The 24,916-nt window shown below is 57.9% G+C and overlaps 1 protein-coding gene across 3 annotated transcripts; it reads left to right on the forward strand.

Moving 5' to 3' along the window:
* The first annotated feature begins 2,868 nt into the window (after positions 1-2,868).
* On the forward strand, positions 2,869-23,603 carry ACE (angiotensin I converting enzyme). 3 transcript variants are annotated; one of them, XM_054458945.2, is made up of 25 exons: positions 2,869-3,230; positions 3,815-3,982; positions 4,890-4,983; positions 5,653-5,796; positions 6,221-6,412; positions 6,975-7,072; positions 7,449-7,621; positions 8,347-8,570; positions 8,911-9,055; positions 9,342-9,440; positions 9,730-9,852; positions 10,211-10,422; positions 11,118-11,254; positions 12,445-12,603; positions 12,876-12,963; positions 14,616-14,759; positions 14,909-15,100; positions 16,909-17,006; positions 17,164-17,336; positions 19,402-19,625; positions 19,888-20,032; positions 20,350-20,448; positions 22,384-22,506; positions 22,789-22,976; positions 23,141-23,603. In XM_054458945.2, exons 1-25 carry the CDS (start codon positions 2,976-2,978, stop codon positions 23,368-23,370), a joined length of 3,927 nt encoding a protein of 1,308 aa, XP_054314920.1. In that variant the 5' UTR covers positions 2,869-2,975; the 3' UTR covers positions 23,371-23,603. The 3 variants fall into 3 exon arrangements, with proteins under 3 accessions (XP_054314920.1, XP_054314919.1, XP_054314921.1); XM_054458944.2 differs by lacking the exon at positions 2,869-3,230 and adding an exon at positions 3,422-3,671; XM_054458946.2 differs by lacking the exons at positions 2,869-3,230; positions 3,815-3,982; positions 4,890-4,983; ... (7 more) ...; positions 9,730-9,852; positions 10,211-10,422 and adding an exon at positions 10,470-10,947.
* The last annotated feature ends 1,313 nt before the right edge of the window (positions 23,604-24,916 follow it).

Consider the following 24,916-nt stretch of genomic DNA (forward strand, 5'->3'; position numbering starts at 1 on the left):
TTGAGCATATTTTTAAGGGCTGTTTTTCTCTCCTGTGGTAACTGGTGACCTGTACTTCCTGGAAGAGAGATGAAAAGATTCCCAAGCCAACTGAGTTATCTCGCGTGGGTCAGGTTTCTGTGGCTCTCTGCACTGGCCTATTCATAATGACATCCTCCTGCAGGATTTGAGCCTTCTCCTTTGTCGTGACGGCAGCCGAGGAGGTGGCTGACTGCCCAGACAGCCTTATCTCTTTCCTACCTCTCAAGGTTATTGTAAATACCAAATTAGATTGTTTATACACAAGAATTTAGCACTAAAGCACTATACAAATGTAAGCTATACGTTTCTATTTATCCTTCTCCTTCATGAATAAGACCCTAAAAATAGAAGATATTTTTAATTTTTACTCACTGGGCTCAAGGTTGCAGTGTCTGTATTATTGCAAATTCCAAATTAATGAAGTCTGGCTCTTTTTATATTATTCCTGCAAAAGGCTGTGCGCTCACCCCCTGGAGTGTGAATATGAGTGTGGGTCATTTCCTCTTTCCTCTGCACCCTTCCTTCGATGAAGTTGTGCCCTGTGCCAGGCACCATGCTAAACTCTGGGAAAACCACAAAGAACAAGGCAGATGCCATCCCTGCCCTCCAGTAACATACAATTTAGTGATGAAGCTGGGGGATTTAACAAGCCGTTCTAATAAAGCGTTACAGTGAGGGAGGTGCAGGGTGATGCCTCCCCCAGCCCTGGTGTCAGCTGCTCCAGGTCCAGGAGAAGACTTCCATTATCTTCCAACCCTGTTGGAAGTGGAGGCGGAGGCTGTTTATTGCTGACACAGTCCCTAACCCAGGGTCTATAGACATTGTGGAAATGCCTTGGAGTCAGACGGGAGAATGAACCAGCAGAAGCAATGCCCGCCCTCCACCCTCCTGAACAGGGTTCTCAGGAGCTCTTTGGAGGTGAGGCCAGCCTCTGGCTGAGGGCCTCTGGATACAGGTTAGGCCTCAGGCTCTTCTCCTCTCTACTCATCTCTCCTCCCCTGGACCCCTCCTTCAGAGGCTGACAGAGCCCTACTCTCATCTCTCCTCCTCTGGACCCCTCCTTCAGAGGCTGACAGAGCCCTACTCTCATCTCTCCCCGACCCAAGCCTCTTTCCACAGAGAGACTGCTTCCTCCCAGAAGACAGCAGCTCATTTGCACACAGACACCCACGGCCCTCAAGGTCTGGAAGATCAAGCTGTTAGGACCCCTGAGAGCAGGGTGGCTCCTGGGAGGAGAGCCCAGGCCACCACCTTGCCCTCCTCTGGCCCCTGGCCTTCGATGGGGCTGCTCTGATCACCAATGTCCACCAACTTAGCTGACCCGGAAGTACATCCACCTCCCCTGATATCCACTGGCTCTCCAAGCCAAACTGGGCAGGGAGGAGTTGTGAGGGAAAACTGCAGGTCAGGAGGGAGGCTGGCAAAGCGGGCCAGGGCCAGGCCTGACCCCAGCTCTCCTCTCCCGGCCCCCTTGCCCACCAGTGTTTAACAAGGCCCTGCCTTCTCCCTCTAGGGCTGGGAACAGCCACCTTCTTCCTCTCCCCACCGCCCCCTCTCTCCTGGCAGCATGTCATCTGACAAGTCAGTGCGATCTCACTGGAGGTGCACCTCACAGGTACGCGGGGTCACAGCCTCCTGCACACACTCCATGCTGCACAGCAAGGCGCACGTGTCCCTCAGAGCCCCAGATACCATCCCCCACCCACCCAGAAGCCCAAGTGATTCCCAGCAGCCCCCAGCAGCCTAATGGGTTGGGGTCTTGGGAGGAGCTGTCCCTGGCTCCTTCCCTGATCCCACCGCCCAGCCTCACCCCACGGTTTCTCCATTGCCTCACCTCCCACTGCGCCGTCGGGCCTCTGCCAGGGTCAAGGGGCCTCTGCCAGGGTCAAGGGGCCTCTGCCAGGGTCAAGGGGCCTCCCGCCTCTGGCGGCAGACGCCACGGTGCCGAGGTGGCCTCCACAACCGCCCTGTGCGCCAATAGGACAACACTGTCCTCCCTCCCCCACACTTGTCACTTTGAGGGACACGTGGATGAGACAGGAAAAGACAGGGGAGTGTGGAGACCTCAGGTGACTTGGAGCAAGCCTCTCAACCTGAGCGGCAATTTCTTCATCTGTAAAATGAGGGGGTTGTTCTCATCTCTGAGGCTTTGTGTCGCTCTCAAAGCCTGCTAGCCTCGGGTTCTAGGACTCTGTTGGGATCGTGTGTGATGTTTTCTGCTGAGCGACTGGCAGCCTGTGTCCCCGGGGGAAAGAAGGCAGGCGCTCCAAAGCTCCTGCGCTCCGTAGCTCCCCCTCCCTCGCGGCCCCCCGCCCCAAGCCCCAGGTGTGCCGGCCGCCCTGAGCCTCTCCAACACCTCCCGGAGGCGCCTGCAAGACACCTAAGGTCCCCCGTTCCTCCTCTCCCCTACCCCCACCACACCCCTACCCCCGGCAGGCGACGTCCCCGCCCCTCGACCACCGCCCGGTGAAGAAGCCGGCCAGGCCCGATCAGCCCCATCCCCGCGGCACGAGCGGCGCCTGCGGACAGCTCTTGGGGCCCCGGCCTTGTCACTCCGGAGGCGGGAGGCTCGGGCGGTCGGGTCGGGACGATCGAGCCGGAGGCCGCTAGGCTCCCAGGCCCCGGCCGAGGCTGCGCGGCCGCAGGGTGGGCAGGCTCGGGTGTTCCGGCAAACTGCCGGGTCCCCATCTTCAAAAGAGAGGAGGCCCTTTCTCCAGCCTCCTCTGCGGGAGCCCGACCCAGCCCCATCCCGCCACCCCCGGGCTGCACCTCGGCCCCTCCCCGGCCCGCGCCCCTGCCCGGGGCGGGCCAGGAACCTCGGCCCGCGCCGCTGGGGACTTTGGAGCGGAGGAGGAAGCGCGGCGCGGCGGGGGCGGGGGTGTGTGGGGTTTTATAACCCGCAGGGCGGCCGCGGCGCAGGAGAGGGGGCAGCGCCGAGCACCGCGCACCGCGTCATGGGGGCCGCCTCGGGCCGCCGGGGGCCGGGGTTGCTGCTGCTGCTGCTGCCGCTATCGCTGCTGCTGCTGCCGCCGCAGCCCTCCCTGGCGCTGGACCCCGGGCTGCAGCCCGGCAACTTTTCCGCCGACGAGGCCGGGGCGCAGCTCTTCGCGCAGAGCTACAACTCGAGCGCCGAACAGGTGCTGTTCCAGAGCGTGGCCGCCAGCTGGGCGCACGACACCAACATCACCACCGAGAATGCACTGCGCCAGGTGGGCGCCCGGGCCCGGGCGGGGGCGGGGCGGGGCCGCGGCGGCCAATCACAGCACGCGGCCGGCTTGTGGGGCGGGCAGGCTGGCGCCCCCGACCCGAACCCCATCCCGACCCCCCACCCTCGCCCAGACAGTCAGCCGCGGGGCCCGAGCGCCGGGCTGCGAGCACGGCCTGTGCTCCCAGCATGCACGAGTTGGATGGATGAGGCTGGCTGCTCCCAGGCCGCGCCCGCCTTCGCCGAGGGTGCTGGGCTTGGCTCTGGGGCCCCCACGCTCTCGGGCAGCTGCCTTCTCCCCTCCGGACGCTGTCGCTGTCACCGCACTGCACTGTCCATTCACCCTCCACTCGCCCGGCCTCTTTTCTGGTCCCAATTTCTGCTCCACCGTTCCCATGAGGCAGATTCCCTCCAGAAGGAGGAAGCATGGCTTCCGCAAACTAAGGTCTCCCTCAGGGATCTCCCCAGGGCCCGGGGTCTGGAAGCCCTTGACCTTCCTCCCCTCCCCCAGCACCGTGGCTTCTCCTCTATGGCGTGCATCTAAGCGGGGTCCTCCCTACACCCTCCCTGCCCTCCTGGTGCCCATAGGAGGAAGCAGCCCTGCTCAGCCAGGAGTTTGCGGAGGCCTGGGGCCAGAAGGCCAAGGAGCTGTATGAACCGATCTGGCAGAACTTCACGGACCCGGAGCTGCGCAAGATCATCGGAGCTGTGCGCACCCTGGGCTCTGCCAACCTGCCCCTGGCTAAGCGGCAGCAGGTGGGCTGAGGGCCGAGGCAGAGCTTGGGGGAGGCCTCCCAGTGCCCCATCGTGGGGGTCGGGGGAGAGCAGCCCGTCAGGGAGGGAGGGACCCTGGGATCCACTTGGGCCCTGGCAGAAGGGAAAGCCCAGGTAAGCACAGAATGGCTTTCTGAGCATCGATTTTTCTTGGAGATGGGGTGGGGAGTTAATTTCTGTTAAAGGAAGCATTCAGGAGTAGGAAGCCAAATTCAAATACACTTCTCTCTAGGCTGGTTTGTGAGCTTCCTTGGAAGGGTCGAGAAGGGCTGGGCCTGGTGGCTGAAGCCTGTAATCCCAGCATTTTGGGAGGCTGAGGTGGGCGCATCGCTTGAGCCCAGGAGTTCAAGACCAGCCTGACCAACATGGCAAAACCTCGACTCTACAAAAAAAAATACAAAAAAAAAAAAAAAAATAGCTGGGCTTAGTGGTGCATGCACCTACAGTCCCAGCTGCTCTTGAGGCTGAGGGGGAAGGATCACCTGAGCCCAGGAGGTCAAGGCTACAGTGAGCTGTGATTGCACTACTGCACCCCAGCCTGCATGACAGAGTGAGACCTCCCCCCCCAAAAAAAAGAGAGAGAGAGAAGAGGTTGAGAAAGACTGAGAAGTCACCAAAGCCAGAGAATGGGAGAGATCTGCCCTCACTGCAGGGTGGTGCCAAGCTGGGACTTGACCTTGACCCTGACTTTCAGGATTCCTGTCCCCCACTCCATAGGCTGCCTCCACTGGCAGGGGACTCGTGTGTTAGTGATCAGAAGTGCCCCGGTGCCACTGAGTGGCCTTGTCCAAGCTATATCCACTCTGTGGGCTCCTCCTTCTAGCAGCGAGGGGAGGGCAGATGTCCCAGGGGCTGGTCACCGGAGCATTCCTCCCCTCTGACTCCCCAGTACAACGCCCTCCTAAGCAACATGAGCAGGATCTACTCCACCGCCAAGGTCTGCCTCCCCAACAAGACTGCCACCTGCTGGTCCCTGGACCCAGGTACGGCCCTTGCGACTCCCCTTTCGGCGGTGCCATAGGGCTCCCACATTGCCCTGCTGCACTCTGGACCATGCAGTTGTGTAGGGTCTGTGGAGAGAGCAGGTAAACCCAAAGGTGTTGCCCTCCTACTGGGGCTGGACGGTGCAGATACCCCCACGCCCTGCTTCTCTTGGCAAGTGGACTTCCGGAACCTCCAGCTGCAGCCCCCACTTCTGCTGTGTACCTCGGCCTCTCCCATCACCCCTAGGCCTTCCTCTTGGCTGCCTGGTTTCCCCTTTCGTGGGTCCTCTCACGTTCCCCAAGAGCCCTCAGGCCAGGGACCCCTCGTAGCTTCCCCTTAAACCCCACTCCAGCCCCCTTTACGAGCGGCTTCGAGGAAGGCACTCCATCCAACAGGCTGCCAAGTGTCTGTCTGGGTTTTGGCCTTTGGGTGTCCCCTTGGTGTCGACCACCTTAGCTGGTCATGTCTCTGGGGCGGGGGCCCTGCCTGGATGTTTCTGTAGCTCCCAGCCCCCTCCCACCAGGCCTGTAGGTGGCCCCTGGCTCTGGGGGCACCGTGATGTTCAGGAAGCTGGTGGGAGCAGTGAGGACTGGTGCAGGCTCTGGTGAAGGCCGTTGCAGACTTCAACATGGAGGCCTCCTCACCGACCCTGCCTGCCTGTGTCTCAGACCTCACCAACATCCTGGCTTCCTCGCGAAGCTATGCCATGCTCCTGTTTGCCTGGGAGGGCTGGCACAACGCCGCGGGCATCCCGCTGAAACCGCTGTATGAGGATTTCACTGCCCTCAGCAATGAAGCCTACAAGCAGGACGGTGAGCAGGCCTCTCCCTGTCCAGGAACCACGCCAGGTGTCCTCTCTCAGCTGTCTCCCCAGAGTCCCAGCCCAGAGTCAGGCAGAGCAGCTGGTACAATGAGTCCAGCAGGCCCTGAGTTTCCCAGAAAGTGGAGGTGGGACCGGCCTGCACCCAGTGTGCCTGGACTGTGCTGCTGGCCTGCCCCACGTGGCCATCCTGCTGTCGCTCCTGGCCCTGGTGCTCCTCTTTGCCTCTGGGAACTTCCAGGATCTGTTTAGCTGGCTGTAGCTAATTAGAAATTGTAGAGTGGCAACCCCCAAGCCAATTTTCCCGCTAGCTGCAGATCCACGGGCCTCAAGCCAGTGGAAGAGCCGACTTACAGCTGAGAGGCTGCGGTCCGAGCCTTTGGTCTGATCTACATACCTCACCCCCACGCCCCCAGGCTTCACAGACACAGGGGCCTACTGGCGCTCCTGGTACAACTCCCCCACCTTCGAGGACGATCTGGAACACCTCTACCAACAGCTAGAGCCCCTCTACCTGAACCTCCATGCCTTTGTCCGCCGCGCGCTGCATCGCCGATACGGGGACAGATACATCAACCTCAGGGGACCTATCCCTGCTCATCTGCTGGGTAAGGACCTGGTCTCGCCTCCACATGAGTCCCGGGGAAGTGTGGGTCCCGAGGTAGGGGTGGGGGATGTCCAGGGCAAGGGAAGGTGGGTTGTGACCATCACGTCTCACACATGTGGGGCATCATACTGTTTGCTTCACATGCAGGAGACCATTCGTGTTCCCACTTTACAGGTGGGGACCCTGAGGCTTAGGGTCGTGAGGGACTTAGCGGTCAGAGAGCTAGGGGCCAAACCAAAGGCTCTGACCCTGGGTCCAGTGGAGGAGCCATCAGCCTAGCTCATGCCCAAGGAAACAAGCGCCGTGGCCCTGCCTCAGGATTGAGTGGCTGGGACCTGGCACAGCCAGAAATGACAGTGGTAGCATCTTGCAGCCCCAGGACGTGTGGCCCTTGGAGGAGTGTGGGTGGGACTGATGTGTGAGATTTCTGGCCCTAAGCCAGGCCTGCAGCCCTTGAGGGCCCCAGGGTGCAGGTGCCGGCCCCACGGTGCGACTCAGCGATGCATGGAGAAGCAGGCACAGCCAGGCAGGGAGCCGAGCTGTCCCCTTCCTTCCTCATCTAGGAGACATGTGGGCCCAGAGCTGGGAAAACATCTATGACATGGTGGTACCTTTCCCAGACAAGCCCAACCTCGATGTCACCAGTACTATGCTGCAGCGGGTAAGCTCTGGGCTCAAGCCTGGGATGGCGGGGGTGAGGGGTGGGGCGCAAAAAGAGGGAGTCAGAGATGGGCACAGGGGCGAGAAGGGGTTGGGTACTGAGCAGCAGCCTGGTGTGTCTGTAGGAGCAGTGAGCTGGAGTTGGCCCCCTCGGTGAGGTGCCAGCTCCTCCCTCCGGGCTCCATAGTGGCCGGATGAGAGCAGCAACGCACTTTCACTCATCTGCTGTGGGCAGTGAGGGCCCTGCCTCTGGGAATGGTGGCCACAGAGCAGAGAAGCTTTCATGCACAGGGTTGACCCGAGAGGGGGACCCCAGCCCTGTTCCCAGGCCAGCCAGAGTGGGCTCCCCCTGACCTGTCTCCACACCCCGCCTCCAGGGCTGGAACGCCACGCACATGTTCCGGGTGGCAGAGGAGTTCTTCACCTCCCTGGAGCTCTCCCCCATGCCTCCCGAGTTCTGGGAAGGGTCGATGCTGGAGAAGCCAGCCGACGGGCGGGAAGTGGTGTGCCACGCCTCGGCTTGGGACTTCTACAACAGGAAAGACTTCAGGTCCAGACATGGGAAAAGCACGTTCTGGGGTTCTCCGGTTCTGGGGTCTGGGGAAAGGCAGGCAGCCCAGGCGCGGGGAAGCTGGTTCCCAGGCCTGCCTCTACCCTACCCCAGCACTGGCCGGAGGCTGGGTCTATTCCAGGGCTAGGGGGCATACAGGGCCTATTAGTCCACCTTTCCTGGCAGCTTTGACAATAGTCACCTCTGTACCTTGGAATGGAGGAAGAAGGCCCAAGTGGTGGTGAGCCTGGGCAGGGTAAAGAATTTGCTTGTTTCTGCCAGGCACGGTGGTCACATCTGTAATCCCAGCACTTTGGGAGGTCAAGGCGGGTGGATCACCTGAGGTCAGGAGTTCGAGACCAGCCTGGCCAACATGGTGAAACCCCGTCTCTACTAAAAATACAAAAATAAATTAGCCGGGGGTGATGGCGGGCACCTGTAATCCCAGCTACTCAGGAGGCTGAGGCAGGAGAATCTCTTGAACCCGGGAGGCGGAGGTTGCAGTGAGCTGAGATTGTGTCACTGCACTCCAGCCTATGCAAAAGAGTGAGACACTGTCTCAAAAAAAAAAAGAAAGAAAGAAGTTGCTTGTTTGTACTGCGGCTTCATGCCCCAGGGCAGCTCCCTCCTCATTCCTGTCTTTCAGGTGCCAATCTGCCCTGTGCCCTGGCCCTGCCCTGTTCTGCCCATCCGTCACTCTCACCCTCGCCCTCTCTACGCCCCAGGATCAAGCAGTGCACACGGGTCACGATGGACCAGCTCTCCACAGTGCACCATGAGATGGGCCATATACAGTACTACCTGCAGTACAAGGATCTGCCTGTCTCCCTGCGTGGGGGGGCCAACCCCGGCTTCCATGAGGCCATTGGGGACGTGCTGGCACTCTCGGTCTCCACTCCTGAACATCTGTACAAAATTGGCCTGCTGGACTGTGTCACCAATGACACGGGTATGGGAGGGCTGAGAGGCCCCCATCCAGCCTCACCTAAACCCTGCTCCACCCCATAGCAGGACCTCACTTGCCCCACTCAGCTCTGCCCTTCTTTCTGCCTCCCGGCCCCAGGTCAGGCAGGGTTTGGGATCCTCCTAGAGCCTCACAGTGCACACTGCGCCCAGCTCAACACACCTGGGGGTCCTCTTCCAAGCAGGGCCCAGGGTCTTGAGGGCCAGCCTTACCTTCTCTACGTCTCCCTGGCCTTACTTCCTGCTGCCCCCACCAGCCCACACTCTTAGGGGACCCTCTTCTCCCTCTGACCTCTCCCCTCTCCTTTCATCTCATCTCCCAACAGAAAGTGACATCAATTACTTGCTTAAAATGGCACTGGAAAAAATTGCCTTCCTGCCCTTTGGCTACTTGGTGGACCAGTGGCGCTGGGGGGTCTTTAGTGGGCGTACCCCCCCTTCCCGCTACAACTTCGACTGGTGGTATCTTCGGTGAGAGGAGGGATAGAAAAGCCTTCACCCCAACTAGCCCTCCCCAGCTTCCTGGACAGCCAGGCGCCTCCTGCCCCAGCCAGTTCTAGCCTCTCCTCTCTAATGATGTCCCCTGGTGTGACCCACTGCCTTCTCCTTTCCTGCCTGAAACTCCCTCTTCCAGGAAGTCTTCCCCAGTTCCTCAGGATGGGGAAGGGTTGCCGGGTGGAAATGCCTTTTCTGCAAAAGCTAAATCCATCTGTGTGCAACCTCTAGGCCCTAAGACAATTTAACCATCCTTTTCCAGAACCAAGTATCAGGGGATCTGCCCTCCTGTTACCCGAAATGAAACCCACTTTGATGCTGGAGCTAAGTTTCATGTTCCAAATGTGACACCATACATCAGGTACTAGCGCCCCCACCCCACCTACCCCCAGTACTGTCACACCCTCAATCCCCTTCTCCTCCTGTGATCCTAGCTGCCTCATCCCCAGGGCTTGTCCCCATGCTCCTCCAGACCTCAAAGGCCTGGAGTTAGAATGACCCGCTCTCCTGAGCCTGTCTTGGGTCTTCTTTCTACCCCAAGATAGCTCTGGTCCAGCTTCTGCCCTGCAGGAAGCTGGATAGTGCCTGGGTAAGGGACCCCTGTTCCTGGCCCCCCATGGTCTTCCCTGACTCCCACCCTGTGCCCGCAGGTACTTTGTGAGTTTTGTCCTGCAGTTCCAGTTCCATGAAGCCCTGTGCAAGGAGGCAGGCTATGAGGGCCCACTGCACCAGTGTGACATCTACCAGTCCACCAAGGCAGGGGCCAAGCTTCGGTGTGTGGTGGGAAGCGGGGGGAAGTGGGAGGCAGAGAGGAGCGGCTGGCAAAGGGTGTGGCAGGAGGTGTCTGGCTGCTCTGATGGGGTGGGGGGCACCAACCACAGAGCTGGACTGATGTGGATGCCTGTCTCCTCGCTCTCTCGTCAAGTATTCATTGAGTGGGCCTTCTGGCTGGCATGGGGCGAGACAAATGCCCCCTGCCACCATCACAGAGATCCCAGGCCCCAGGGTCTTATTGCCACAGTTTCTGCAGTCCATTGGGGGGCGGAAGTGGCCAGGGGCATGTGGGCCGGGGTCCAGGAGCAGACTCCAGCCTGAGTCCCCTGTGCCCATGGTACCCACTCTGCCCACCAGGAAGGTGCTGCAGGCTGGCTCCTCCAGGCCCTGGCAGGAGGTGTTGAAGGACATGGTTGGCTTAGACGCCCTGGATGCCCAGCCGCTGCTCAAGTACTTCCAGCCGGTCACCCAGTGGCTGCAGGAGCAGAACCAGCAGAACGGCGAGGTCCTGGGCTGGCCCGAGTACCAATGGCATCCACCATTGCCTGACAACTACCCGGAGGGCATTGGTAAAGCCCTGAGTGAGGGTGGTGTGGGGCTAAGGTGGGTCCTCAACTCTGGGCTTGGCCCAGGCCCCAGGTTTCTGGTCAGCTCCTACCAGCTGAGCCCTGGTACCCTGTCCTGGAGGGCCAGGCAGCCCCCAAAGCTCATCAGCAGGGCCTGTGAGTGGGGACAGGCATGTGTTTCCCCCAGCATCCTAGGGAGGGTGTGCTCAGACCTGAGGGCCCCTCCCCCTCCAGAGGAAGCCAGACACAAGGCTCTGTGAGGTCACACGGCGGGCTCCACTCTTATTGGCCGGGGGACGGTGGCTGCAGGACTCTGCTCTCCTGCGGCCATGGGCCAGGGTTGGGCTACTGCAGGACTTCCCAGCCTCCTCTTCCTGCTGCTCTGCTACGGGCACCCTCTGCTGGTCCCCAGCCAGGAGGCACCCCGACAGGTGACAGTCACCCATGGGACAAGCAGCCAGGCAACAACCAGCGGCCAGACAACCACCCACCAGGCGACGGCCCGCCAGACATCAGCCCAGAGCCCAAGTGGGACCATGCAGGGGAAGGGCAGGGTGCCAGGGGTGGGAGAGGCGGGGCCGGGTATGGACAGGGGCAGGGTACAAGGGAGTGGGAGAGGGATAAGGGCTTCTGGTGACACCACAAACCTGGAGAGGGGAGGCAGAGGTTTGTCTGTTTCCCTGCACTCTGTCCCACAGACCTGGTGACTGATGAGGCTGAGGCCAGCAAGTTTGTGGAGGAATATGACCGGACATCCCAGGTGGTGTGGAACGAGTATGCCGAGGCCAACTGGAACTACAACACCAACATCACCACAGAGACCAGCAAGATTCTGGTGGGAGCCACCTCCCCACCCCCAAACCTGAGCATGTGCACACACACAGAGACGCTGTCCCGCTCACCACGCAGTGGGGCTGCCACCACATTTTAAATTGAATATTTAAAACAATACTCAATTTTGGGCCAGGCGCGGTGGCTCATGCCTGTAATCCCAGCACTTTGGGAGGCCGAGGCGGGCAGATCACGAGGTCAGATCAAGACCATCCTGGCTAACACGGTGAAACCCTGTCTCTAGTAAAAATACAAAAATTAGCCGGGTGTGGTGGTGGGCACCTGTAGTCCCAGTACTCAGGAGGCTGAGGCAGGAGAATGACGTGAACCCGGGAGGCAGAGCTTGCAGTGAGCCGAGATGGCACCACTGCAATCCAGCCTGGGCGACAGAGCGAGACTCTTCTAAAAAAAAAAAAAAAAAATACTCAATTTCAGATTTTGATGAACATTTACTCAATGCCTGAGCAATTCTTCTTTCCTTAAAAATCAGTCTCTGGAGGCCTAGGTGGGAGGATCACTTGAAGCCAGGAGTTGGAGACTAGCCTGGGCAACATAGCAAGATCCCATTTCTATTCAAACAAACATAAATCAATCTCTAGTAACAGAATAATTTGTACATAAATAAGTGGTGCTCAAGTCGTTTTTTAAAAGATTGAAAGCCCCCATTTGTCTCCTCTACAAAAGGGGCTACACTTCCTCTTTACCCTCATTCCCTGCCTGTTTGACTGAGCACAAATTATGCCACTGAGCCACACACTGTTACTGTTCCTTGGCACTTTGATCTGTTGCCTCATCTTTTTCTCAACAGCCTTGCAAAATTGGTGAGCTTATTCTCATTTTACAGATGGGATTTGATATTAACTCTGAGGTTCAGAAAGGCCACAGAGCTAATACCAAGCTGGCTCCTTCCTAAGGGCCTTTAAGACACTTGGGGGTCTTTTCTTCTCTGCCCCTGCCTGGATATGTGTTGCTTGACTGCAGGCATCCAGGGAGGGTGAGTACTGCATCCAGGACGTTATCAGCAATCCAGCTTGCAGAGAGCCTTATAGGCAAAGGTTGCAACTTAATCCCACTTGTCTCCTCAACTTGTCTCCTCACCACCACCTCCAGCCCTCAGCTCCCACTTGGGGCCTCCCGCTCAGAGGCTGCTCTGGAGCTCCTGGGCCCCATGACACCATCCCCCTGTGCCCTCAGCTGCAGAAGAACATGCAAATAGCCAATCACACCCTGAAGTACGGCACCCAGGCCAGGAGGTTTGATGTGAACCACTTGCAGAACACCACTATCAAGCGGATCATAAAGAAGGTTCAGGACCTAGAACGGGCAGCGCTGCCTGCCCAAGAGCTGGAGGAGGTGTGTGGCTCACAAGGTACAGGGAGAGGGGAATCCTGGGGCAGTGAACCCAACACAGGGTCTGGCCTGGCCTTCACGCTGCTTCCTCTTCCTCGTTGTATCAAGTCATGGCATCTGCCATGCGACATGCACCTCAGAACTACTGAGAGGGCAGCGCTGCCCAGCTCCCTGGCTCCCCACCCGCCAGCCCTTGGGGCCTGGGGGCACTGCAGGCCCCAGAGAGACCAAGCGCAAAGGAGTACAGCTCATTGCCTCTCTCCTTCCTCCTGCAGTACAACAAGATCCTGTTGGATATGGAAACCACCTACAGTGTGGCCACTGTGTGCCACACGAATGGCAGCTGCCTGCAGCTCGAGCCAGGTGAGAGCTCCCATGCAGGCTGAGTGAGAGGCAAGGGCTGGGGCTGGCATGGGGCCCGGGGGTGCTGGGTGCGAGCACAGAATTGGGCTCCCCTCGCTCTTGGGGTCAGCGTGCCCAGGAAATGCCATTTCTTGTTTTCCACGAGGAGGCTTCTCTGCCCCACTGAGAGCCGGCACCTACTTCATACCATGCCCCAATCAGCTGCCCCTCCCTCAGAACCGCCCTCTGCTTAAGGGTATCCGCTCTCTCCTGTCCTCTCTGCACGCCGCCCCTCAGAGCAGCGGGATCTCAAAGTTGTATTTCATGGGCTTGGACTCCAAATGGGGGGAACTTGGGGACACTAGCTCCCCTCGGCCTCCTTTCGTGATCCTGCCCTTGACTTCCTCACCTTCTCTGTCTTTCCTGAGCCCCTCTCCCAGCATGTGACTGATAAGGAAATTGAGTCGCACAGCCCCTGAAAGCGCCAGACTAGAACCTGAGCCTCCGATTCCTCTCACTTCCCTCACCCACCCTGCCACTTCCTGCTGGATAGGAGTAGACAGCTCTTGACCGTCCTCTCTTTTCTCCCCACTGGCTGGTCCTTCTTACCCTAGCCCCTTTGAAAGAGCTCACCCCCGACACAAGGACCCGCACACAGATACCTCCCAGCTCCCTCTCAACCCACCCTTTCCAGGGTTGGAGAACTTGAGGCGTAAACATTCTTCCATGAGGAATCTCCACCCAGAAATGGGTCTTTCTGGCCCCCAGCCCAGCTCCCACATTAGAAAAATGACAAATAGAAGGGGAAATGGAAAATAAACAGGAGAAACAGTTTTCCCAGGACAGGGTTTGGCCTACAAGTTGTGGATGTGGGTACGCATGCCAAGTGCGGGGGGAGGCTGGCCGGGTGTGGTGGCTCATGCCTCTAATCCCAGCACTTTGGGAGGCCAAGGTGAGTGGATCACTTGAGGCCAGGAGTTTGAGACCAGCCTGGCCAACATGGTGAAACCCCGTCTCTACTAAAAATACAAAAGTTAGCTGGGCATGGTGGTAGATGCCTGTAGTCCCAGCTACTTGGGAGGCTGAGAGGCATGAGAATCACTTGAGCCCAGCCTAGGCAATACAGCAAATAAAATACAAAAAATTTTGTATTTTTCATTTGTCTCTACAAATAAAATACAAAAAAAATACAAAATAAAATACAAATACAAAATAAAATATAAAATACAAAAAATTAGTCAGATGTGGTGGTGCACACCTGTAGTCCTAGCTACTAGGGAGGCTGAGATGGAAGGATTGCTTGAGCCTGGGAGGTCAAGGCTGCAGTGAGCCATGATGGCGCCACTGCACTCCAGCCTGGGCAACAGAGTGAGATCCTGTCTCAAAAAAAAAAAAAAAAAAAAAAAGAAAGAAAGGAGAGAGGCTCAAGCGCGCCCCTCACAGGACTGCTGAGGCCCTGCAGGTGTCTGCAGCATGTGGCTCCAGGCCGGGGACTGTCAGCCACTGCTGGAGAGCCACTCCCATCCTTTCTCCCATTTCTCTAGACCTGCTGCCTATACAGTCACTTTTATGTGGTTTCGCCAATTTTATTCCAGCTCTGAAATTCTCTGAGCTCCCCTTACAAGCAGAGGTGAGCTAAGGGCTAGAGCTCAAGCCATTCAACCCCCTACCAGATCTGACGAATGTGATGGCCACATCCCGGAAATATGAAGACCTGTTATGGGCATGGGAGGGCTGGCGAGACAAGGCGGGGAGAGCCATCCTCCAGTTTTACCCAAAATACGTGGAACTCATCAACCAGGCTGCCCGGCTCAACGGTGAGTCCCTGCTGCCAACATCACTGGCGCTCGGATCCCCTCAGGTTCCTGGAAGAGGTGCTGTGAAACCCCAAGCCTAGGGAAAGGTAGGTCCCTGGAGGAGGCAGGTAATGAGGTGTTGGGAGAGCCTGGCTGTGTCCCCTCTGTAGGCTATGTAGACGCAGGGGACTCGTGGAGGTCTATGTACGAGACACCATCCCTGGAGCAAGACCTGGAGCGGCTCTTCCAGGAGCTGCAGCCGCTCTACCTGAACCTGCATGCCTACGTGCGCCGGGCCCTGCACCGCCACTACGGGGCCCAGCACATCAACCTGGAGGGGCCCATCCCTGCTCACCTGCTGGGTAAGGGCACATGTCGGGCCTTGAGGAGGGTAAAGATGGACCACAGTGTGAGTGAGGGTTGGGACAGGGCTGACTAGAGGGTAGGGAGCAGGCTGGGGACTGAGAGACTCCAGCCCTGGGGGGGAAGGTTGCCCAGGCTGGAGGGGGATGGGCGCTGGGAGTGGGGAGCCCCCCGCTTGCATCTGGTGCCACATTCACTGCAGATCTATGTCGGGCAAGTCATCATGGATAGGGGGAAGAAGTTCATAATCTTGTCCAGGAGACCACAGCAGCTATCACAACAGTGTGTGGTCTTAGAGGGTGAGGAAGAGGCTGTGAGTGGGAGCTGGGGAGGCTTTGCCAAGAGGTGGCCTGTGAGCAGGGCCTCGGAAGATGACAGGGTTTGACAGATGGAAGTGGGGGATGAGAGGACAGACGCAGTGTTCAGGCCAAGGGAACTGGAACAAAGAAGAACCTGAGAATGTAAATGTACTTCAACCATGGACCCTTCTTTGCCAAGGGCTGCAATCTCAGATGCCCTGAATGTGTGAAGTAGGCGGTGAGGACAGTAGGGGATGGTAGGGAGTAAGGCAAAGCAGAGTCTACTGGTTCTCTGTCCCTGATGGGCTATTAGGAACACTTTCCTGGAGCAGAGAGACCAGACAGGCCCTCAGACCATTTAGAAACCACAAGGGAGGCCCCAGAGGACGGCCTGGCTGTGGGTCTAGCTCCCACACAGGCTGGGAGTCCAGCCCTCTTCAGCCCCTCTCTGGTGAGACCAAAGAACATCTGGTGATGTCAAGTGGACGTCAGTTCACCAACTGAGAAACGCAGGCCCCGGGAAGAAAAGCAACATGCCCAGGGTGGCCTGGGAGCTGGGGCAGATCTGGCCTTAGAACTCAGCCCCTGACAATTGGTAAAAGGGGAAAGGGGAGCAACCCAACACTGATGTGCTGTCTCTCTCTCTGGCTCTCTCCCTCTCCTCTCTCATGTTCTCTCCATCACTCATCGCTCTAACCCTCTCTCACTGGTTTGCACTTTAGACTTCATCTGATGTCAGCCGAATCTTCACCTCACTTGGCTAGGAAAGAGCCTTGAGTCCAAATCTGTTTCTGAGCCTTCCACTCAACCTGAGTTTCTTCCTTTTCCTCCGTCGTGGAGAACTAGGCTCTTTTCTTACCCTAAACTCAGAGGCATCAGCTTCTCCTGAAGGAGACGGCTGGTTCCTGTCAGAGTTGCTGAACTGCAGACACTGACCTCAGGTGGTGCGGAGGGGACATGGCAGAGTGGCTGGTGAAGTGAGCAGCCTGCCAGCCTTTCAATCCCAGCCCTGCCACTTAGGAGCCATGGGCCCCTGGCGAGGGGGGTCACTTAACTCTCCAGCCTGTTTCCTTTACTAGCCAATGGGAATCATGACAGTACCTGGGTGCAAACAGGATTGAAAGTGAATTCACACAATGTTCTTGGTGCAGGGCCAATAAAAGCTGGCCACCGGGGTGTAGGTGTTCTGGGGATCTGTAATGTCCTCACATGTCAGCAGTTGCTAGTCACATTGGTCTCCACTACTCATGGACAGTGAAGACCACCTGGATTCCCTGATAACCAGCAAGGCCCCCACCTAGAGCCAGGCAGTAATGACCTACTGGGCTGGATGTGCACACTGAAGATGATGTATGTCAGGTGCCTCAAAGCTTGCAAACAGTAGGTGCTCAAGAAATGCCACTATGATTAGCAGGACTGGGATCTGGAGTGCTCTTCCTGCAAGAGGGCATTGAGCCTAAGTAACATTTGTCTTTCCTTTCTCTGCCATCCCCCACATTCGCCTCCAGGGAACATGTGGGCGCAGACCTGGTCCAACATCTATGACTTGGTGGTGCCCTTCCCTTCAGCCCCCTCGATGGACACCACAGAGGCCATGCTAAAGCAGGTCCGCACCGGCCCAGGGGCAGGGAGGCCCCGCCGGGATGGGAGGGGCCCTCTGATTCAGGAGTTCCCTCCGGTTTAGCCCTCCCCCGGGGTCCCCACAGCAGCACGCAGTCTGTCCCCAGAACCCCCAGTTTGGGCAGAACTCCCTCTGCTTGCAGGGCTGGACACCCAGGAGGATGTTTAAGGAGGCTGATGATTTCTTCACCTCCCTGGGGCTGCTGCCCGTGCCTCCTGAGTTCTGGAACAAGTCGATGCTGGAGAAGCCAACCGACGGGCGGGAGGTTGTCTGCCACGCCTCAGCCTGGGATTTCTACAACGGCAAGGACTTCCGGTACATCCAGCTAGGGCTGAGGCCTCGTTCCTGAGCCCCATGGGCAAGGGAAATGAGCCAAGCAAAGGCACCACTACGGTCCCCCAGCCGGAGCCAGCAGGGCAGGATGGGGACAGGGCCAGAGTTTGGGACTGAGTGTCTAGAGAGGCGTTGGCTTCTGGCAGGAAAACCCCATCTGCCTGATGGGGACTTTGAAGCACGCAACAGCTCTGTCAGCCTGGCCGCTGGGAAGTGCTCAAGGTCCCAGTCCTGGGTTTGAGCGTAGTAGGCTGCCCCACCTCCCTCCTTGGGAGCAGCCCCTGCATGGAGCTGGCCTCTCCTTGGGGGCACGTGCTGTGACACAGGGAGGCACACGAGGATGTTGGGGGCTCTGTACAGATCCACTCTCACCCCTGACAGGCTCAGAAGCTGCCTTCCTTGGAGGATGGCGTTTTAGTTACCTATTGCTGTGCAACCAAGCACCCCAGAGCTTAGCCGTACGAAACAACCAGTTGATTATGCTTATGATTTTATGTGCCAGGAATTCAGGCAGTACACAGTGGAAATGGCCTTTCTCTACAGGGCCCCCTCCATTGGGGGCAGCTCTCACAGCCGGGATGGCTCAATATGGGGCCTTACGTCCAGAGCCCCAGTTCTGGCTGTTGGTTGAGGTCCTCGGTTTTTCCCATGTGGCAGATGCTGGGGCACATGTTCCCACTGGCCTCTTGGCTCACATGTTGGGTGCTTGGGGTGGGATGGCTGGAACGGCTAGAGGTGGGTCAGGCATCTCTCCAGGCTAGCTCGGGCACCCTCCCAGCGTGGCATCTGAGGTGGGCAGATTTATTACCTGGAAGCCAGCATCCCCCACAGTGACTACTGATGCAGCCAGTTCTCAAGGCTAGGTCCAAAACTGGCCCAGAGTCACTTCTGCCATGTTTTATTGGCTAGAACAAGTCACAAGTTCACCCAGATTCAAGAGAAGAGGAAAAAGTCCCTCCCACTTGGGAGAAGTGGCAAAGACGATCTGTCACAGCTGAAGAAGTGTCTCTTACAAGGAGAGCAGACATGGGGAGCCTGAAACCAAACCCGATGGGGTTCCCTGGGCTGTGCAGGCCCTTCCAGGCATGAGGACTCAGCCGCAGGGCTGAGAGGAGACAGGATCTAGAGGATGAAAGCCCTTGTGTTGTCTTCCCCTTTATGGGGAGTCAGAGGAGAAGCTGGATAGACCCCAGCCTTGTTGTGGCCGAGATGCTGGGCAGCTCTTCCTTCCCCCTCCCCGATGAGAATGACAGAAAAACAGGATTCACCTGAGCCGAAAGGCTTCCAGTTAGATCCAAGAGAGAATTTCCCGCAGTTTGAATTGGTTTGCTAAACAACAAGGAAGGGCCAGGTGCGGTGGCTCACACCTGTAATCTCAGCACTTTGGGAAGCCGAGGCAGGAGGTCTGCTTGAGCTCAGGAGTTCGAGACCATCCTGGGCAACATAGCGAGATTTCCCCCCCATTTCATAAAAAATAAATAAGTAAATGAGAACAAGGAAGGACTGACGAGAGACGGTGGAACCTTCTGGTTTGGGCAGCTCTGCAGCTGCCATTGATACTGGCCATAAGAATTCTTGGGGTGAATAAGTTTGTCGCTGTTGGGCTGCGTGAGATGCAGAATCGCCCACTCTCACCCCTGACAGAAACAGTTGTTTCCTTCAGAGAGCCTCCATCTTGGGAGATAAAGCATGTATACATGGGAACCCACCGGCCACACATTCTCTAGAAAGTACACGATGTCCCAGTGCCTCTAGAGTAAGCACTTCGTACAGTCAGAAAGCAACAGGTGGTGGGGGCTGCAGTCATTCAGGAAAACGGGAAGCAGAGGAATGGCCTGAACGGCCTGATGCTAGGGGCTTCTGCCCCCAGATTCCCTCTTAAGCTCACTCAGTGGTTCTCCTTCCCCTCCCTCCCCACAGTGCTGTGTCCCCTGCATGCTGCAGTGCTGGGGTCTGCCCTGGGTGTAGCAAGGCCCACTGTTCCCTTATGCCCAGAGCTTCTCACTGTCCTCTCCCAACACCCTCTCCCCCACTCCACTATTCCTAGGATCAAGCAGTGCACCACCGTGAACTTGGAGGACCTGGTGGTGGCCCACCACGAAATGGGCCACATCCAGTATTTCATGCAGTACAAAGACTTACCTGTGGCCTTGAGGGAGGGTGCCAACCCCGGCTTCCATGAGGCCATTGGGGATGTGCTAGCCCTCTCAGTGTCTACGCCCAAGCACCTGCACAGCCTCAACCTGCTGAGCAGTGAGGGTGGCAGTGACGGTGAGAGAGAAGCGGGATGCCCTGGTGGGCTGAGGACCAAGAAGGGGTGGTGAGCTTGGGAGGTGGGAAAAGGGCACTTAGTGGCCCATGGGCAGAGGTGTGGGGCAGAGCAATGGGAAGGAAGGGAGCCACCCAGACCATCCCAGGAGGCAGGTCACAGGGCCCAAAAGGTACAGCACCCCCACCCCTCCACCATCACAGGCACACCAGGGCCAAGCCGCTAGGACCCTGGGTCTGACAGCCGGGCTCCCTTCCCTTGCAGAGCATGACATCAACTTTCTGATGAAGATGGCGCTTGACAAGATCGCCTTTATCCCCTTCAGCTACCTCGTCGATCAGTGGCGCTGGAGGGTATTTGATGGAAGCATCACTAAGGAGAACTATAACCAGGAGTGGTGGAGCCTCAGGTTCTGGAACACTCCCGCGGGATGTGGGCTGGGGGATCTCTGCCGGTGTCTGCATGTGCCTGGGTGTCTGGATGGGCCAGAGTAGGGGAGAGAGAGTGTGTGTGTGTGTGTGTGTGTGTGTGTGTGTGTGTGTGTGTGTGTGTGTGTGTGTGTAAGTGATGGGGAAAACGGGGTGATTGTGCACAGAGGCCCAGCACGCAGGAGAATGGGGTGCCCAGTGTAGCCCCAAGTGCAGGGATCCTTCTTCAAGTCAAAAATGCCACCCCCAGCCTGGTTCTCCCCAAACTCATCTTCCAACATATATTCCCACTCGACAGGCTGAAGTACCAGGGCCTCTGCCCCCCAGTGCCCAGGACTCAAGGTGACTTTGACCCAGGGGCCAAGTTCCACATTCCTTCTAGCGTGCCTTACATCAGGTAACGGGAAAGGAAGGAGGGTGCATTGTGAGGGGCAGCACCCACAGCTTTGTGTTTAAACTGCGGCCGCTGCCCGGTCCACAAGCTCTGCCAGTCAGGGCAGACCCAAGGGAGCCGGCCGCACGGCGCAGGTGCCTGGGCCCACTCACCCACCGCCAAAGCTGATGGTTTTTTTCTTGAACATTCTTTTGATGAGAGTCCGTACCATCCAAACAGTTGAACACAGAAACTCAACCTAATAATTGGCTAATGGTTACCAGACCTTGGTTAAGTAGTTAACATTAACCACGACTCATGGCTGGATCATGAGCTCTGCACTGTTTTGTTTTGGTTTTGAAACAAGATTGTGATTCTTTTACTATTATTGAACATTGTCTGTGATACAATTTGAATTGTACCTGGAAGTCCTTCTAGACACTAAATGCAGGATTGGAGATCGGTTAAGGTGGGAGGCAGGGTTGCTGGGGCAAGTTACAGTCACAGGCTGGGGTCAGACAGAACTGGGTTCAAACCCCGTCTCCATTACTTTGTTTCCTTGAGAAAATTCCTCAATTTCTGTGAGCTTCTGTTTCCTGACCTGTGAACCCCATTTCACAGGATGCACGATGGCTAACTTCTTAGCATTCTGTCTCATACACAGCCTCCTCAGGGAGGGGTGGCCAGGCCCCCACTATTCATCACTCTCTAGTGGAATGTATCTGCACACTAGGTCTGCAGGTCACATGGCCACAGATGAGTGTGCCCAGTGCAGCCTCTCTCCTTCTGTGTGCCCTGGGAGAGCACTTGCTGAGGGCTAGCAAGGCTGTTTGTGATCCGGGAGGCTCCCTGGGAGGCTGGGGGCTAGAGAGACCTCAGGCTGGAGTTCCAGGTGCCCCCGGGCTACAGGTAGCCCAGGCCACCGAGGATGGGTGCCTTCAAAGTACAGAAGGCAGTGAAGGCCACCCCCGGAGGGCTGTGGCTGCCTCTGGCCCTGGCCTCCCGTGGTCCCTGGAAGCCTAGCAAGGGCAGGGCCCATGCCCACCTTGCCTCCTGGCACCTGGGATGATGCCAGCACACCATCAAGTGCTAATAACTGATTGTGGGAGGAATGAAGTCTGTCCCCAGAGTCCAGGAAGAGGGCATCCCTGGAGCACCTCAGACAGGCCTGACCTAGACGGTGCTCCAGAGATGACACATGGCAGGGCTCCCACCTGCCTGCTGGAGTGGTCCCTGGGGTTCCCAGCTGGCGCTGGCTGTCACCCGGGAGCCAGCTGGTGTGATGGCTAGCTTCCCAGCTTAATGCAGACAATTCTCCAAACAGGGGTGGGCAAAGGAGACATTCCGTATTGTGGCCAGCAGCCTTCGCAAAGCACTTTTAGGAAAGACCAGGGAAGTAGGTGGTACGTGCTTGCACCCAGCATTCAAAGCGAGAGGCCTGTGCCACTGGCTCAGGACATTTAAAACCACTTCAGACTTTAAGCCGGGGAGAATCCTCCAGCCTTGACTGGCAGATTTCTACCAGGGAATTCCTGATGCTTTGGATAAGATCATGTAGGACTGGCTTCCCTGCCCAGACCACCCTACTGGATCCACACTGCCCATTTGGCCACACCTTGCCTCTACTTGCATATACCCCAGGGATGGAGACCTCACTGCCTCCAAAGCCACCTGCCAGATCTCTGAAGGGCTCTGCCCGGACCCCATGGAGCAGGCCCTCCTCAGCTGTGGAGGCACTTCTGTGGGTGGGAGGCATCTACACAGGCATGGCTAGGAAGAGGCTCAGACAATGCCAAGAGCCATCACCCTGATGGCTGTGGGCAGAGTTGGGGGGCCTTGGCTCTGCTGTGCACATGTGACTTAGCACACATCACATGTGATGTGCAGAAGGGCCTGGGGCCCAGTGGCACAAGACCCTCAACCAACTCCGCCCCGGGCCACGGCCTCACTCTGCTCCAGGTACTTCGTCAGCTTCATCATCCAGTTCCAGTTCCACGAGGCACTGTGCCAGGCAGCTGGCCACAAGGGCCCCTTGCACAAGTGTGACATCTACCAGTCCAAGGAGGCTGGGCAGCGCCTGGCGTGAGTGTCCTCCAGCCCTCCTTTGTTTCCATGCTCTGGCCTGCGCCCCTGGGCCTTGAGGGGTCAGTCCACTGGAGCTTTTCTGGGAACATTTGCCATTTTGAGCTGGGAACTCCCACCTGCAGCATGGGCCAGGCCTGATGTGCCGTCTCCTTAGGCACCTGGAGCCCTGGGGCCCTGGGACAAGTTTCAGCTGGGAGGCAGTATGGAGAGTGGATGTCAGGTGGGGGCAGGAGGGGCCATGTCCTTCTGACTCTGCCTCCCTGTCTCATGCCTCCCCAGGACCGCCATGAAGCTGGGTTTCAGTAGGCCGTGGCCGGAAGCCATGCAGCTGATCACGGGCCAGCCCAACATGAGCGCCTCGGCCATGCTGAGCTATTTCAAGCCGCTGCTGGACTGGCTCCGCACTGAGAATGAGCTGCGTGGGGAGAAGCTGGGCTGGCCGCAGTACAACTGGACGCCGAACTCCGGTACCGCCACCCACCCCACCTCCAGCCCCGGGTCTTAAACCCCTCCCCAGGCCGGGCGGCCGCGCGGCTGACCTCGGAGCCTGGCCCTGCCCTGCACGCTCGCCATTCCCTACCCTCCACCCCGGCCCTGCCCTGCCCATGCTGTCTGCTTGCTTCCCACCCAGCTCGCTCAGAAGGGCCCCTCCCAGACAGCGGCCGCGTCAGCTTCCTGGGCCTGGACCTGGACGCGCAGCAGGCCCGCGTGGGCCAGTGGCTGCTGCTCTTCCTGGGCATCGCCTTGCTGGTAGCCACCCTGGGCCTCAGCCAGCGGCTCTTCAGCATCCGCCACCACAGGCTCCACCGGCACCCCCACGAGCCCCAGTTCGGCTCCGAGGTGGAGCTGAGACACTCCTGAGGTGACCCGGCTGGGTCGGCCCTGCCCAAGGGCCTCCCACCAGAGACTGGGATGGGAACACTGGCGGGCGGCTGAGGACACACCCCAGCCCACCCTGTCCCTGTCCCCCTCCCCTCCCAGTCCTCCAGACCACCAGCTGCCCCAGCCCCTTCTCCCAGCACACAGCTGCCTAACACTGAGCCCCACCTCTCCGAGTCTCTCTGTGAATACAATTAAAGGTCCTGCCCTCCCCATCTGAGTCTGTGTCCCTCACAGGGAAGCCAGGGACAGGGACAGGGTGCTCTCCTGCCTCCTGGCAGTCAAGTGGGACCCGTTACTAGGTTTCTTCCTCCATCCTCCTCCAGGAGCCAGGGAGAATCCCCAGAGCTCTGCCCCAGCACCTCCTGGCGCTGGCGCCTGTCTTCCCTCCAGCCCAGGCAGCCGGCCACTGTCCTGCCACCGCAGGCAGCCGCTGTCTGGCCCAAGCACAGACCCAGGCAGACTCTGGGAAGCAGACATCCTGTGCTCCTGGCCTCACATTTCCACTGGCAGTGGAGCCTTTCCCTGCCCCACAAATGGCCAGGTCCCCCCAGGGAAGGCGTCCGGCTGTTATTGGCTGCCCCAGGGGGCGAGCACCTTGGAGGGCCTGCTTCAAGGAGGGTGCCCCCTGGAGGGCACACACCGGCCTAGTGCTTACCTTGGCTCCTGCCTGTACCAGCTCCATGACCCTCTGCTCGCATGAACAGCCTTGGCTCTCAGACAGCCATTCTAACACTGCCAGTGCAGAGGGGCCTCAGACGCTGGAGTGTGGCAGTGGCTGCACCTGCACAGGGATTAGCTGCCAGCAGCCACCCTGCTGGCGTCCCAGCACACACCTCCTCACTCCCCGCATTGGAGGGAGTGTCATTTTGAGGGACATTTTTATGACTTTTATGTGCATGTTTATGTAGAAATTTGGAAAATACAGAAAACTGTAAAGAAAATAAAAGCACTTTATATCAACGTCAAGAGATAAGCCCTGTTGACATTTTGGTATACAACTTGCCGGACTTCTTCTCAGCACATGTGTATTTTAAATGGGATCACACCGTATTTACAGTCATACATCCTTTTATCACTTCATACAACTAGATCTGTTTCTCTGATATTTAAATGCCAGACTTCGAACCTGGCCAATAGAAGTTGGTCCATTTCCTGGGGCCAGGGGTTCCCCAGCCACCCTGGCCCCTCTGTCAAACCCTCAGCCCTGAGTCTCTTCTGGGCTTTGCTGATGCCTTCACCCTAGCTAGGTCCATCTCCCAATATCTGTCCCCCTTAATCCACAGCTTTTGCCCCCCAATCCAGGTGCCGTGCGTGTCTGTGTGTGTCCGTGTCTGTGTGTGTGTTGCACACAGGCTTGGCTGTTACAGGCCCGTTCTGTAAGGCAGGATGTGGGGCTGAGGTATTTTAGGATTGAAAGAGGGTGGAAGTTTGTGATTACATAGGACAATGGAATTTATAAACATGTCCTCTAAATAGTTCCAAGCCATCTACCACTGAAGACTTCTTGAATTATCCCCCGTTTTCC

This window comes from Pongo pygmaeus, chromosome 19, assembly GCF_028885625.2.
Source record: "Pongo pygmaeus isolate AG05252 chromosome 19, NHGRI_mPonPyg2-v2.0_pri, whole genome shotgun sequence".
In the NCBI taxonomy this organism is placed as follows: domain Eukaryota; kingdom Metazoa; phylum Chordata; class Mammalia; order Primates; family Hominidae; genus Pongo; species Pongo pygmaeus.

What these genes read in the sequence shown, in the direction of transcription:
- ACE (XM_054458945.2), top strand. Translation starts at nt 2,976, where the DNA reads ATGGGGGCCGCCTCGGGCCGCCGGGGGCCGGGGTTGCTGCTGCTGCTG. An exon ending in CCAGGCTGCCCGGCTCAACG is followed by an intron (nt 14,760 to 14,908) that starts GTGAGTCCCTGC and finishes TCCCCTCTGTAG; the next exon opens with GCTATGTAGACGCAGGGGAC. An exon ending in CAACTGGACGCCGAACTCCG is followed by an intron (nt 22,977 to 23,140) that starts GTACCGCCACCC and finishes CTTCCCACCCAG; the next exon opens with CTCGCTCAGAAGGGCCCCTC.